Source organism: Lutra lutra, chromosome 3 (assembly GCF_902655055.1).
Source record: "Lutra lutra chromosome 3, mLutLut1.2, whole genome shotgun sequence".
NCBI classification, from domain to species: domain Eukaryota; kingdom Metazoa; phylum Chordata; class Mammalia; order Carnivora; family Mustelidae; genus Lutra; species Lutra lutra.
The window spans coordinates 170464975-170482086 of NC_062280.1; the positions used below are offsets into that span (position 1 = coordinate 170464975).

At 32.2% G+C, this 17112-nt stretch overlaps 1 protein-coding gene across 12 annotated transcripts in view; it reads right to left on the bottom strand.

The window, feature by feature from the left end:
* Positions 1-17112, bottom strand: part of MYCBP2 (MYC binding protein 2) — a 259246-nt gene that overhangs the window by 172804 nt on the left and 69330 nt on the right. For 10 of the 12 annotated variants that reach the window (XM_047720180.1, XM_047720177.1, XM_047720179.1 and 7 more), the window contains exons 15-18: positions 15900-16104; positions 13723-13868; positions 13306-13407; positions 4527-4634 (exon numbers count right to left, since the gene is read on the bottom strand). In XM_047720180.1, the coding sequence (XP_047576136.1) occupies positions 4527-4634; positions 13306-13407; positions 13723-13868; positions 15900-16104 (561 nt within the window). The remainder of the gene's footprint in view (positions 1-4526; positions 4635-13305; positions 13408-13722; positions 13869-15899; positions 16105-17112) is intronic. The other 2 variants (XM_047720174.1, XM_047720176.1) reach the window with 2 other exon arrangements.

The window sequence follows — 17112 nt, forward strand, 5'->3', positions numbered from 1 at the left end:
TATAAACAAGGCCCTATACAAAAAGGAGTAAATATTGTCTAAAAACTAAATGAGATGACAGATGTATAGAAATTTTACAGCTTCATCTCAACTGGTAAAAATATCTAATTATTAAAACCAGATCTAATTTAACAGAGAAAACATACTGTGTTCATGTGATTTTGTCAGACTTAGGTAAATTCAATATTACAAGTATCATTTTACTTTTATAAATGTATTGATGCTTAATTAGAAATTTTTACCTTTGAGTTTAGCATTTTGCCCTCTCCTGTGTTCAGAGATTAATAAATATAGATACAAATCCCACAATAGAGGTACAGCATCAGGGAAGGAGACAGAAAAAAAAAAGCCTAGTAATTTACTGATTAAAATCATAGTGATTAAAAGAGTAATAGTTTTTATTTAAAGGTAAAAATAATACAAGGAACATTTTGTTCAAGTTCATCTAAACAAACCTGTATCTAACTACATTAAATAATCTCTCAATTATTATAAATGGTGAAAACATAACAAGTAAAAAAAAAGACGAAGTTTTTGATCATTAGCAGCAGCAGTGGAAGAATTTTAATAATACATATTTGTATCTCATATTTGATGTCAGTTAAAAAATCAAGTATACATCTAACAGTTTAGAAATTTACGGGTCATCAAGGAATAAAAGTGTACCTGATTTGCAGCCAAAAATTCAGTGTCAATTCAAGAATCAGGAAGTAAAATTTAGCAAGATTAATTCTCCTCATTATTCAATAAAGTGATAATGAGCAGCAACAAAGTTAATCTCAGAGTTGCAGGAAAAATAATTAGATCTGAATATTCTTATAATTGGCCATGTAGGTATAAGCATATCTGCATTTTCCCCTACTATATGTTTGTCCATATATATGTGATAATGAAACTATAACATAGCCATAAAGTTTGACAGATATGATTAAAATATTGTGTGTGTATATATATATATATATATATATATGCTACACTATTTATGCATATTTGTGTACACACAGAGAGATAAGAAGATTCAATATCTAAAGGGCTCTAACTTTTAATTTTAATCTTTACCTCAATCTATACTTTCTGGTGTAATCTTATAGTCATGCATATCATAAAACGTATCCCAGAACACAGTGAGTACTTTGAACAAAAGGACTAAAAGAAAACAGCAGAGCACTTATCAAATACAGTTAGCTACGCACTTACTTTGTACTACACACTGAATATTTAAATACCACAGTGAAGAAGTGCTTTTGGGCACTGAAGACTAAGGGACTTGAATCGGAATTCTGGCTCTACCATTTGCTACTTGTATGACAACTGGACACTGGACCTTCTTTAAATCTTTGCCTTCTATCTACAAAATAGCAATAGTGTACATTACCTCACAAGCTCCTATATAATATGTAAAAAGTGCTCAATCAATATTCATTACTGTTGCTTTTTAAAAATCAGTACAATAATCTGATGATACCAGTATTGTTACTCTACTTTGCAATTGGGAAAACTGAGGCTTAGAAGGGTTAAGTAACCAGCCCAAAGTAGTAAGTAGTAGGGCAGTTCTGGAGTTTGATCATCTATTTTACAACCATCAAATGGCTGACATCTTAAATCTTTTGTAAAAAGAAATTAATTATATATTTAACAAATCTCAAATTTTGTGCCTTTGGATAATTCTAAAAGAGAAAGCAAAGAATTCCAAGAATATATATGTATATATATACAAATATATACATACATATACACACACATATATATATATATATCTTAATTTAATCTTTAAAGCAACATAATCAGTTAGGAATTATCATTCTTATCTTTAAAAAAAGGAAAACTGAAGCCAAAGAGATCATGAAATTTCTGAACAGCCACATAGTTCTAAAAAATGACAAATTTAGGACTAAAACTGACGTCTAATTCCAAAGGCTATATTATTTCCATTACACCACACCATTTCTAAACAGAAAATAGGTATAAAATACACACAGATGTTTATCAGTGAGCCTTCGGGTTTCATATTAGTCATTCCAAGCCAGATGTCAAGACTGTCTCCAGAGCAATTCAGATGTTCCTAACTAGGAGTACTACATCAAAATCTTTTTCTATGTAAGGCACTGAATAGCTGAAACAAGTGTTAATCCAGTTATCTGTTTGAAATATGGTCTATGGTTACATTTTTAAAATAACTTACTATATGTTTTATGGATTATATGTTATACTTATTAACTGAGCCTTATATAGTCTAGTTTGCCTCCAGTCAAAATTTGCCTATAACAGGATGGATTCTGTGACTTTCTCTGAATTTTCTCCAATCAGCCCAGAAGCTCTCCAACTTTTCAGCTCAGAACCCACTCCTGGTTAACAATAAATCCACATTTCTTACCCTCCACACACCTCCACAAAAAAGTGATAGTCAAGACAATTTTATCTATTACCATCTGACAATCTATACCACCAGTATAATTAAATGAAAGACAGAACACAGCAATTAATATAGTAAATTTCTCGTGGAAGACAAACAGGGTAAGAAAAAAAGAGAAAATCATATGTAGGAAAAATATATTAAAAGAACGTGATTATATGTAGCAAGAGTTAAAAGCAGAGTGAGTGGGAGATGATTAAATGACAGGAACAGTGAATGCAAAGAGAATAGGGAGAGAGAATTTGTGGGTGTACAGGAATTAGTGAGTGGTAAGTTAATACTCTTTATATAAAATAAAGCACCATTTGATAAAATATTACTTACTTACACTTTAAATTCATTTTGGTGGTAAAGAGATGAAACTGTTTCACTCTACCAAACCTGATAAAAACACATATACATACACACAACTGGCTGTATACTATAATACCACAAGTAAGTCCTTCTAAAGAGGTTGCTATAAAAACACAGTATTGTTATAAAATAAACCAATGGTAGATAAGATGGCAGCAAGGCCAGTTATTGTTGACTAACTGCTACAGCTACTCAATGTAGACACTGTGAAAAGTCGGTTTTAAATTTGTAACCCTAGTCTTCATTTAGCATTTCATTTTCAAATTCTGCAAAAATGTATGATGTTTGGTCATAAGAAACTAACATAGAGCTGAAAAAGTTTTAAACTGCTTCATGAAATGTGGACATTTAACTTCAGGTAAAGTACTAGAAAAATTCCACTTTTCCTTAATTGGGGGTAAAAAAAAAAAGACACTGAGAAAAATCCATCCTAATAGTAGCATAGTATAAAATATGAGATCAGAAATTCTGACAATAAAATAACTGACACATAGTATACCCCAAATATCATTCCTTAGATTTAAACATTTATGGCATTATTAGAGCACTTAATAAATGAAGCAATCACAACTTTTCCTATAGTTAATCATGTTAGATTTAAAATATCCTCAATTTTTACTTCTGGAGAATATATCGTAAAAAGTGCTCTACCAATGCTTTGATTAATAAGAGGGGTTTTGTTTGTTTTGTTTTGTGGTTTGGCTTTGAATGGCAAACTGATAAATTGAGAGAAGCAATATATAAATAAATAAATGTATATAAAGTTAAATATAATGTAAATAAATGTAAATAAAGTTAAATATATTACATATGAAAGTTTAAAAATAAAATTAGTTTATAACAGTCTTACAGCAAAAGAAAAATAAGACACAAAATAGGTTAAGTTGTCTATATGGAATGTACGTTTTTAAAACTTTGTATTCTATTTTGTGGGATATATTCTGAGCATTTAAGAAAGCAGCAACTGGAATTTATATTGTCAAAGAGCCCCTGGTACACACAACAGGATTCAAGGCAGAATTTATATATAAATTTATAAATACTGTGCATTAAATTCTTTCCTGATCTTAGTTGACCCATAGCTGTAGTTTAAAGGAAAGTAAATTTGCTTTTGGGATATGTCTAATTAATCCAGAGCTATAAGATCTCAAAGAATTACACAGAAATAGATTCTTAGTTAACTCACAGACTTGTCTAGACCTCTGACAGTTTTCTAGGACTAGAATAGGTCGATATAATAACTCTTTATTTACACGTATCAGCATTTAACCCTCAAATACCAAATAATTGTGTGTGTTGTGTATATAAACTTTAATATTAAAACAATGGAAAAGTATAATAGCAATCAACTCATTATCACTTTACACACTGAATTTAGTAATTTTGTTAATTCTAAAACATTTTTTTAAAAGTATTGTAAAACGTCAGATAGCAGTCATTGAAGAGCAAATAATAAAGGATAAAAACAGAAAGCAACAATTATTTTCCCATCTTCCCTCAACTTTATGAAATTGGAAAAGAAAAGGTAAAGAAAAAGAAACATTCCAAAATGTCTTATTAAATTTAACAAATAAAAAGGAATGAGACTGACAGCCATTGACAAACAGTACATCTTTCATCATGTTCTTTCTCCTCAGGCTATATAATGAAAGAAGCAAAGTAGAAGAATTAGGTTTGTGCATTTTCCCAGAGACAAAATTCAAATGAGTGGAAGAAACTGGGGAAGTATCCCACCTAATCGATAAGGAAGACCAAATACCTTTGTGCTTGTCCCGTTTATGCTTTAGCTGAGATGGATGGGATCTGAGTCTGGCTAGAGCCTGTTCTCGATGGTTCATAAAAATAGGACCAGCAAATACAAGGGGGCCTGAGGAGAAACATTTTGTATGTGCATAGAAAAGCTCACAAAATGAAAACACTACAATGAATAAAAAATAATTCAAACTAAAAGCATGGAAATTTATTCTTTACTGTTTTAGACATTATACTTTTCTCCCAATTTCCCCACATTAATCCCCAACCCCATTCCACACCCAAGTTTTAATATCAGAACTACAATTGATATAGTAAAATTTCTTTTACCTCATAAAATTATCACATAGGTATGAAAAGTCTCAAGTACATAATCAGAAAGTTCAATTAAAAAAACATCTTATATTTTTAATATCATATATATTAAGCTTAGTAAGCCAAACATTTATAGACAACAATATCTTTCCTATTAAAATAACAAAACCAACTAATTTTTAAATGATTAAATTTTAACAAGGTCTTCAAACTTTAATATCCACATCAGTCTTGCTACAAAACCAAGATAAATATTATTGACTTAACTACATTAACATTCTGCCATACAGGTAGGAAAACAAGACAGCAAAAAACAAAACAAAACCAAAAATTACTATGATATGATATATAAATATACATATATGGACACACATTCATGTACATGCATATATATATATATATATATATATATATATATATAAAATCACTACTTTATAAAGACAGGATTACAGAAGTTGTATTTAATTTTCTGAAAAGAATAAATCTAACTTCAAATGTGATTTCTGTAACAATATATACAAAATCAGAAACAAAGTATTGATGCATAAGAGGGTAATCTAACCCAAGTAACATTTTTGGAATATTAACAATTCTCTGATAAAATCATTTCTTTCTGAAGCTCCACTATGTACATACACACACATATACAAATGCACATTCATATAGATTATAGTTATTTCCACTTATATTCAAGAAAAAAAATCAATAGCAAAATTAATCTCAATAAAAATTTAATTTGCTTTTCCCTACTATCCTTTAGCTTAAAAAGGGAAAATTGTTAAGTTGTATCTTAAAATTTCTGTTCTTTTCTTATAGAATTGAACTATACTTTCCTTAAGTTTGAGCAACATCAAAAATGCCTACAAATTTCAAAATACTCTGAGGTTACCAGTATTTGAAAAGGAAACTGACAGTATATAAGCACTGAATATATTTTTTTAAAGATTTTATTTATTTATTTGACAGAGAGATATCACAAGTAGGCTGAGAGGCAGGCAGAGAGAGAGAGGAGGAAGCAGGCTCCCTGCTGAGCAGAAAGCCCAATGTGGGGCTCGATCCCAGGACCCTGGGATCATGACCTGAGCCGAAGGCAGAGCTTTAACCCACTGAACCACCCAGGCGCCCCAGCACTGAATATTTTTAACTAAAGCCAGTTTTCATGATTCTCTACACCTCTTCAGCTATAATTAATTTTTCTAACAATGGAACAAAATAAATATCAACAAAATACTATCCTATAATAAAATTTGACAAATGCAAATTCAACAAAGTACCCTTCATTAAATATTAAAAATTGGTAGGAAAAATATATTTTAATTATGTCTTGAGATATAAATAAAAAGGCAGGCAAAAATGCAGGCATCCCCAATTCTATGAAAAACCAAGAATAATATATTCTATGATTACTACAGATAGAAATATGTTAATTTAAAGTTAACAAAAATTAAATATTATTTCCTAGTAATGCAGTAGCAATTATTTTCAAGGTAAACATAACATTTTTCAATTAATTTCTTCAACATAACATTTTTCAATTAATTTACTAAAGCAAATAATATAAACCAGTCTAAAAAGCATGTGATACTTTCCAACTACTGCAAAGAACTGTAAATATCAAAATGACAGTAATATTAAGTTACATTACTCTTTTCTGATTTCTATGGTCTTCCTGGGATACTGTTTCTTCCCGTAAAAATATTATACCCATAATATTCATAGTTATTTAGCTTCTTACTAACTTCAATCTCTTTAGAGTCTCTTGGTACAAAATTTAGAAGGCCCACAGGCAATCATGCCTAGGAAGTATACATCTGAGCTCACTTTAACTCACCACTTATAATACCAGGCTATGAGGTTCTAAAATAATTGTGTTCCAAGGACTACAATAATTTTTCTTATAAACATAGTTCAGTCATTCACTTACTCGCCATTTTTTATCTTTAATGTAACAGACACCAGGTATCATGTATATTATGACAAAGACACAGATCTCATTAGAATTTAGTCCATTAGGGAAGACAGAAATAACAAAACTAAGAACTGCAGTATGTTGTGATAAATGTTATAAAGGAAATCTGTACACATTCTGAAGGATGAAAAGTGATCTATCAACTGGGGTGAACGAATGAGAAAAAGTCTGCCAAGAAAGAAGGAAGGAAAGAGAGGGCATTCCAGGCAAAAGAAACAGGATTTATAAAAGCAAGCAGAGGTAAACAATATTGTATAGTCATTAAAAACACACATCGCTGAAATGGATGGAGTGCAGAGTTATGAAGCAAAAAGTGGTGGGAAATGAGTTTGCAGATACATATGAAAAACAGACAATTACAATCTTTTTCTACCATGAAACATTACTGTAGAGGTAATGAGACGTCCATAAAATGTTCTCAATTAGTCAACAAGAATATATTAAGTACTGACCAATTTGAGGCAGTACCCTTGGTCCTGGGAAATCTTGGAAAAACAAGACACCGTCTCTGCTTTCTGAAGTTTGCAGTCTAATGTGGGGAGGGGATGGAGGGTGAGTTTACACACAACTCAATAAGCCATTATGACTGTGTGCTATCAGAAAATTAAGCACACTGAAGGGGCAGCCAGCAAACCTTAAGGATGGGAATGTAGGAAGTTTCAGGTACAAGAACAGAAAATACCACATAAGCTAAGACTTAAAGAGGTAGTAGTACTCCAAAGGTTCACAGATAGGAGAAAAAAAATGGGCATAGGGAATATGAGGCTGTAGAGAATTTTTTTTTAAGATCTATTTATTTATTTGAGAGAGTATGAGCACATGACCAGGGGGAGGGGCAGAAGAGGGACAGGGAAAGAGACTCTCAAGCAGGCTCCCCACAAGAGTGCTAGCCTGATGCAGGGCTCAAGCTCAGGACCCTGAGATCATGACCTGGGTAGAAATCAAAAGTCGGATGCTTAATCGACTGAGTCACCCAGATGCCCCAAGAAATCTTTATGTATGATTTTTATGCAGAAAGTGCTTTTGTACTATTTAAATCAACAATGAGATGACATTTTATCATTTTTTTAATTAAGAGGAATAATGCATTTGATGCTAGAAGAAAACACCACTTTCAGATATTAGTCTTGAGAAGATGAACTCCTGTAACATTTCAAAAACAATTTGAAATATCTGTTAAAATTTAAAACATAAAAACTCTCTGGCCCAGATATTCTATTTCTGGGAAACTCTACTATATAAACAAAAACTCCAATATGGCTATATAAGTTTAAGAATATTTATTGTAAGGGCACCTGGGTGGCTCAGTGGGTTAAGTAAGCCTCTGCTTTCGGCTCAGGTCATGGTCTCAGGGGGTCCTGGTATCCAACCCTGCATCAGGCTCTCTGCTCAGTGGGGAGTCTGCTTCTCCCTCCCCCTTTGCCTGCCTCTCTGCCTACTTGTGATCTCTTTCTCTCTCTGTCAAATAAATAAATAAAATCTTAAAAAAAAAAGGAATAAAGAATATTTATTGTAAAAAAACAAAACAAAACAAAACAAAAACTTGAAAATAACCTAAATGTCCATCAACAAAATAATGGTTGAAAAAAAACTGCAGTACAGCCACATTACAAACTATTATATAGCTCTTAAATAGAATGTAGTAGATCCATATTTACTAATTTAGTGTGTGTTCATGATTGTAAAATGAGAAAAAGATGCTGCAAAGAATTGTATCTATAATACAATGCCACTTTTGTAAATAAACATTTGCTTATACTTTCACACATGCATGAATATCAGCACAGTAGATACATGTGTAGATATACTATAATGGAGTAAATGTATATATGGTATATGGAAGTATACCCATTGGACTAAACTCCATTTGCTTGGCAGAAAGAATGGGAAGGTAAGAGAAAAAATATAAGCAAGATATAAAAATGCATATACTATCACATTAACCAAATATGTAAAACAAAACTGTCAGTGATTTACCTGGAAATGTATAAAACTTGGTTAGAAAATAAAGAGAAAATAATAAAAGAAATAAGTTAAAGGATAGATTTGTGAAAAAGATTTGTGAAAAATTCCTGTATTAATTTAAAATGGCACTGCAATAAAGCACCAAAAATTTTTTTCTAATAGAATATCAAGGGGGAAAAAAAAACAAACAGGACACCAGTATGTATCACAGTGTGAAATGATGTAGGAAAACTCAACAAAAAAATATACACAGAAAAAAACTGGAATAAGGTACACCAAAATTCTACCAGTGGTTATCTTATTACATTGTATGTAATCCTCATTGTATGTACTGCTCATTAAAGGTAAGAAAAGGGAGGTTCAGAGTGGTTAAATTCCAGAATCATACACCCCCAGTAAAAGTTAAGAAGCCAGGATCTGAACCAAAGCCTAATTTCAGAACCTACGCTTTGAACAGTCATGCCATATACCTTTGATATCCACAAAACATGATATCCAAGTGAAACTACTGAGAGGAAAAGGGCCTGGACAGTCAATGTCAAACGGGACTCCCAGGCAAGTCAGACATGAGCTCACTCCATCTACAGCTCCCAATTATCAAAGTTTGATAACATTCGGGGAAAAGAAAGAAGGAAAAGTAGCCAACATTATTTGAACTTGGTGTTCCTTACAAGAGAACACTGAGAAGGAATGCAAAGATTAAGATCATTCATTGATACAATTACCCAGTAGTTCTTCTGATGAGTTAAGAGAGTTCTACTTAAAAATTTCACTGAACAAGCATTTCACCATTAAAGTTAATATAAGAGTCAGAGCATTTAAATATCAATCAACCCTGTATAACCTAAACAGCTAAAACTTATCACAAATGTCACTGAAATAAAATGCGTAAATGAATACACTGGTAACTAAGAATATACATTTAAGAAAAAAAATTATACTAAAAGAATAATATAAAAAATTTAAAGACTAAGTTCCAAATTAATAAAAGTACAGTAATAACAATGTTCTTTCAGATTTCAATAGCACATTCCATTCTGTAAGACTGTGTCACAAACAGCAGCAACTAAATTACATCAATAGTCCTGAGGCTGAGCAAAGCTTTAATACAAGAACCAGGTCCTAAAATCCTGATCAACTTTGAAATAACACAAACTTAATAAATAGAATGAGACAGATAAATCAAGTTAAATAATTTGATATAATCTAATCTTGAAGTTCAGAAATTTCAACATAGGTAAAAGCCAATTATTAATGAGTACAAATATTAACTTATCACTAAGCAGTTAGCAACTAAAAAATACCAAAAGGCTAAGAAAAAAATATATAGGTATGTGTGGCAGTTGGAATACTAAAAATTTATTTTACTTTGTTTTGTCTTCCTCATTAAGGCAAAACAAGACAAACAATTCTCTCTAGCTCTTTAGCAAAATGCAGACATTCGGACGCAGGCCTGGTATTCTGCTGTAGAAGATGCATGGAAGCAACTATGAACATCACTGCCCGGGAATAGGAGTTCTTATGCTTTAGCACCAACAGAATTACCTAGACTTGTTCAAACACAGTTTGCTGGGCTCTGCTCCCTGAATTTTTGACTCAGTGGGTCTGAGGTGGAGCCTGAGAACAGGCAACTCTAACAAGTGCTCAGTGACGCTAGTCCCTTTGAGACTACTTGGAGAACCACCGTTCTAACATAATGAAAAGCACAGAACTTGAAAGGCATTCCTCCATCCAATTAAAATAAAAATATTTTTTAAAAAGCAAAGGTAAAGTATAAACATCTTAGAACTAGTCTTTATTTTTTTAAGAAACAACAGCTTAAGTTTTAAAAACATAACTCTTATTTTGTTTATAAAGTAATACACACATTGGAGATTATTTAGAAAACACACTGTAAAGAACAAAATAAAAATCACATCTAAACTCACTTTTCAGGAAAAGTTACTACTAACATTTTGGTATCTACCTTTCTGGTTTTTCCCCTATGCAAGTGTGGATATATCTTTGTGCACATTTTATTTTGTTTTCTTATAAAACTGCTGGTAATGGAGTGCTGGGGAAGAATATAAAGATAATATCATAGAAGTGTCATATCACCATACTGGTTTTCAATTATTTAATATGGTATAAGAATTTCCTAAAGTCATTGATTAAGAGTCTGTAGTCTGACTTTTAAAAATGGGTACACAGTTAAAATTCTTATTTAAAAGTATTTTTACAAAATAAAATATATAAACAGGGTTCTCTTTGCATTGCACTGTGTTAAATGAAACACATGCATACTGTAAAGTGTCCTCACTGTATGATACCATAGTAACCATGGAGGTTGTACAAAGCAAGGGCATGGTTCTAATATGCACAAATTTCAGTACCATGTTAGGTAACGAATGCCATAATTCAGGCCCATAATGAAGATCCTAAGCCATTAAGAAAAGATATTTACTGCATATTTTACTAAATACTGTGTTTTAACAAAAATTAAAAAAATGTATGAGAAAGAGCTTAACCAAAAAATAAAAAGACAAAATTTCTATGCACCAATAATCTAAAGAAGTCTTTTTATATATTGAGGACATAGGATGAAATGGACTTGTCAGAAAATATACACCAATTGCCTAGAACATAAGTCTGTGTTTATAAGATCAAATACAGTAATAAAATCTCTGTAAATATTTAAATGATAGAGTTTTTAAAACCTCTGAAAGGCTAGAGTTTATGTTTTTAAGGTCTATGACACATTTTTTTTTTTAAAGATTTTATTTATTTATTTGACAGACAGAGATCACAAGTAGGCAGAGAGGCAGGCAGATAGAGAGGAGGAAGCAGGCTCCCTGCTGAGCAGAGAGCCCGATGCGGGGCTCAATCCCAGGACCCTGAGATCATGACCTGAGCCGAAGGCAGCGGCTTAACCCACTGAGCCACCCAGGCGCCCCAAGGTCTATGACACATTTTAAAATAAATGGCAAAAGAATATTCTGCAATCACAAAATTTCGTTGAACTAATGGATAACCAATGTTCTTTTACTTCTGATATGCAGAAATATACTACAGCTAGAGAAGAAAAGCTTTTTTACAGAGGGAGAAAAAAACTAATACAACACACAGAGCGAGCAATTACACATCATCATAAAGATTTGCTATACTTTGGTTGCAACATAAGAAATTGCTGGTTTCTGTAGGTCAATGCATATGATTCAACCCAGTATTTCCCAAAAAAGAAAAAACAGGTAGTAAAAAGACGCACTGATAATCATCCTTTAACAAATCATATTATTTGAATAAAAGAAATTGTCACTCAATTACCAAATGTCATAAAGACGTAGAACTTAAATTTTACCCTATTTTCTATAAAACATTTAATATGCAATTTTCCCCATATTTATATAATGTAAATAATGACAATATCTACATTCTCATTAAAATAAATCAATTTTAAAAGTGATAATTTTATGTAAACATAGCCAAGGTAACAGCAAACATTCTTATATCAATTAATCAGATTGTTTATCAGATCCTAGAAAGAACAGTCTCCAAGTTCCAAGCATGTTCTACAACTTAAGTTTAATAAAAATAGAATTTACCATACACGCTATATATTTTATGACTTACTCCATTCTATGTTAAAAAAAAGTGCCTAGAAAAAATTTGTAATGGTGGCTAAATGGGTAATAGATTTTATTTCATACACCAAATCTCATGTCATTTCTAACAAGCATTTAAAATAAACAGTATCAGTATTTCCAATCAAGATTTTGCCTGGCAGAGGAATAAAATCACAGATCTCTTTAACCACCTGTCTTAATCCTACAAAAAAGAGATTCTACTGGGCAACCACAGTTTTAGTAATATTTCTATTTATCTGTTATTGGATGTATATTAAAATATCTATATTTTACTATCTACTTATAACTACAGTGAAATGTATTTTCAGGCTCAGAAATGGTCATAAACAATGAGAAAAAGAGAAACAATACACCTATCTTTGCAATTAAAACCTGCAAAACTCTCCCAACTTACCCTTCTTGTACATAACCAGAATAAGCTTTTTTTGGGGGAAAAAAAAGACATATAAAAACATAATTATGCACTGGACTGAAAGAAGAATGCTGGGACCATGCTCAAATGGAAATGATCATAGATGACTAAGAAAACAGAAATTAAAATACTATATTAAACTTTTGTTGTTTAGGGTTAAATAACAATCATGAGTCCAAAATCTGGGAGAAAGACCAGTTCTTAGAATTCATATATTATTTTTTAAAGTTGCCATTGCTAATAGTTTTTGATGCTTGGCAGATGACACAATTCTTAATATGCTTGACTTACTCCATAAACATCATATTGAATTAAATCTATGTTAATAGCACAAATGTAAATACCCTGAATATTTTCACTTGACTTTCATAGGTTACTATAATCTTACTAATTTTAATTGCAATGTCTTACCAAGTCAGCCTATTGTGTAAACTTTCAGTGGTCTCAGTACAGGGTAAGAAAATGGACTTTCATATACTTTTCCTCTGCAGCTACATCTTACCTCTTCCTTCCTCTAATCTGTGTCTCCTGATTACACGTTGTCGTTTTTCTTCTTGTCGTAACTGAAGGTGTTCTTCAATGTTAACCCCAGGTACTGGGACAGCTAGATGATTGATCAAAAAAAAAAACCACAAAGAAACACAAAAAAAAACATATATAGATAGATACAATAATAGATATGAAAGAACCATATGAAATTCAAGAAAGTAAAATCTAACAAAACACTGATGAAAACACAAATTATTTCTACTCAAAGAATCTTAGCAAAAAGAGAAAAAGAGCCTTATCCTTTAATTACTGACATACTGTCAGTTACCATATAAGCAGTGTTGCATAGGTAACTATTAATTTTTTAAGCACATACCAATATAAATTACTGAGTTGAGGACAAGATGCGTAGTACAATCCATCACATTACCTAAGAGAAGATCTAAAGGTATCATCTCCTTCACTGCATCAAGAATTCCTCTTTGTCTTGCCTCCTGACCATCCAACTCTCTTGCACAAGCCTTGCAACAACCACACACGGCACAGCCAGATTCTCCGGAACCACAACCACAGATCCTTAAAAAATAAAAATAATTAACTGAAATCCTTCTACTCTTTCCTTAAAACTCTTTTCTATTAATGTCTTTTCAGGATTTCCGAAGTTAAGTTATATGAGTCAGCAATGAAATCACCCCTTCAGATCAGGATGTGGCAGTTTTAAAGAACTGACTAGGTATGTACAGATGAAATAACTAAAAACAAGAGTTTTATATTAAGTTCCTCATAGGTATAACTGGTATATTCCAACAGAAAATACAAATGGATTCTGCCATCCTCAAAACCACTATCAGCAAATATTTTAAAAGCTACCACAATTCGTAAAGCACCAGCTGCTTACTATTAAATGGTCTGGGTGGGTTGGGCAGTTACCAAACAAACACTGTTCTCCACCAGCTAACTTAAGGAAGGTGTGTACAGCCATCAGTAAGTGAGCTCAGCTTGCTAGTTTCATATGTTATGTCTCCTTTTCTCTCCCTCCTTTATATGCCATCATCTCTCATTCTCTCCTTTCACTGTGTCCAATTAATTACATGGTCCTTTTCCTCTTCTTTGTCCTGTTCCTATCAGTTGTGAACAAGTGTATGACACTGGATTACAACATAAAGAGAACATGAACACTCCAGAAGTTGCCTACAGGGTCAGTGAACAACTAACTTTTTAATCATCTATTACACAGATGTAGACAGAAGTCACAGCTTTAATGTTATTGCTAGATTGGAATTGAAAACCTTCAGACAGCTTTGCTGAGCCTGTGGTTATCCAGATTTGTGGTGGTACCAGAGAAAGGATCCCCCTGGCAGCAGTTTTGAAAGACACAGCTAGGTGCCCTGTGAAACTCCTGGGTTTAAAATGCAAGCACTATTGACAATTTGGATGATCATTAACTACAGGAGTAAAAACTGACAAACTAATGGGCCTATTACATTATCTATGCACAGTTTAAAGATAATGTGGCATCTAAATTTATTCTAAGATATACAGCCACAATTCTACAATAATTGAAGTCATTTTTAATAGTGCAGAGTATCCTGGCATATAGTCTTTCTTATGTTAATTTAATTCATTCATTCATTTTTGCCTCTTTAATAAAGAAATCACTGTATTTGGTTAGGTACTGTCCATTTAGGTCTGCAGGTTTAAGTTATAAATAATTATTGAAAACTGATAGTAGATCTCTGGGGGAAAAGCACATAAAGAATAATAATTTTAGGAAGGATCAGAGAATTCAAAAATTGATTTATGATACTTACCAACTGCTTAAGTTCAGAGAAAACTTATTGTTAAAAAATCATATTCCATTAGCCTAAAAGAAAAGGCCTGTTATGTATGATTTATTTTCATATGTTAGGCCAAGTATAAAATTCTTCCCAACATTCTAGCGGAAAACCTGCATTCTGATTCTGCCAAACTCACATACAAAGTTTAAAATAATGATAACATGGGACCCCAAGCAGGAAAAAACAGGTCCAACAAAAGCAAAAGAGGATAAATATAAACAAGTATAATGTAACTTTAGAAGTGACAGTTCCTAGAACACCCAAAATCGTGAACATAAATTTAATTTAAAAGAAAATTATATATCCTTAATTGTTTCATATGATATTTGATAATTCCATCCAGAAAAGATTAATGTTCAACAAAAAAGAATAGATATTTGGCATTTATTTTAGAGAGAGATCACAAGCGGGAGGGAGAAGCAGGCTCCCCACTGAACAGGGAGCCCGATGTAGGACTCGATCCCAGGATCCTGGGATCATGACCTGAGCCCAAGGCAGATGCTTAACTGACTGAGCCACCTAGGGGCCCTATGACTTGTTTTTAAATAATGGTTTAAATGAATCAAATGAGAGAACAGCAACTTAAGTAAAACTGACACTAAATTAGAAATTATTGTAACAGAAAACAATTATTAGAATTACATGTATATGCCAATATGCCCTCAAGAAACAACAAAGTAGAATACTCTCTGGAATAATTTTGAACACAAATGTGTTGTGCACATTTTCCACTAATATTTTATTTCTTCAGTATTAATCATGCTCTTACCCTCCAGGGACTCTGTCTGGACGCCCACTACTGACACAACTGGCTCCATAACCTGTACAGTCTCCACAGACAGTACACACCATGCACTGTTCCAGCTTCCATTTATGCATGCCTGGAGGGCACATCATGGACTTCTCATCTTTTTCATCTAGTTCTTCTTCCAGGTCTTCATCCATTGCTGTTGCCATATTCTCAACTCCAAACCCTATTTTACAGATCAATTTATAATTTTTATGTTGATTACTCCCATGTCTAAAAGCCTGATAAAACGATATAACATACACTAATCTAAGTGAATATACAAAGGAATGCTTAAAATATAAGAGCAACAAAAACAAAATTTAATATGGGAACCACAAATAAGTGCTCTCATTTCCTTTCTGCAAAAAGAGGGAAGGCAGGAATACCTCTAAGCTGTTACTTTCTGCAAACCATACTTTTAACTTTTGTTGATTTTAGTCTCTCATTTCCATCCTTACTGCCAAACTGTCATTCTCCAGACCAGAGTGTCTCCCAACCATTCTCTAAGCCATGAGTCCCACCCCTCTAGAACATCCTCTCTCTACTAGCAATTGGCAAAAATTATTATAAAGAAAAATGAAAAACTTGTCACCAAAATTTAGAAATTACATACACAAATGAAACTATAAGTAAATGTAAAAGATAAGCCAGTTAGTCAAAGATATGCATAACACATACAACATACCAAAAATTCCTACAAACCAATAAGAAGGCAAGAAAACCAAGAAGTTTGAAAGGATGGTCTAACATTCTCCTAATAGTCAAGGAATGCAAATTAAAAGAAAGATGAGGGACCCAGCCTTTCTACTCCTAGTTATATGCCCAAAAGAAAAGCATACAAATTTTCACCCACATTCACTAGAAATGTTCAAAGCAACTCTATTTCTAATAACTGAAACTAGAAACTACTCAAATGCCATAACACTTGAAAAGATTGAAAAACTGTGGTATATTCACACAATTAATTACTATACAACAATGAGAAAAAATAATCTATAAATACCTGTAACAATATAAATGAATCTTGTCAAGTTGAGTGAAAAGAAACTAGATATAATCATGTGACATAATTCTATATATATATATATACAGTACAAAAATAAGTAAAACTAATTTATGGTGTTAATGAGAGGAAGGTAGTAACTGGAGAGGAACATAAAGGGGCTTCCTGGGGTGCCGCTAATATACTATT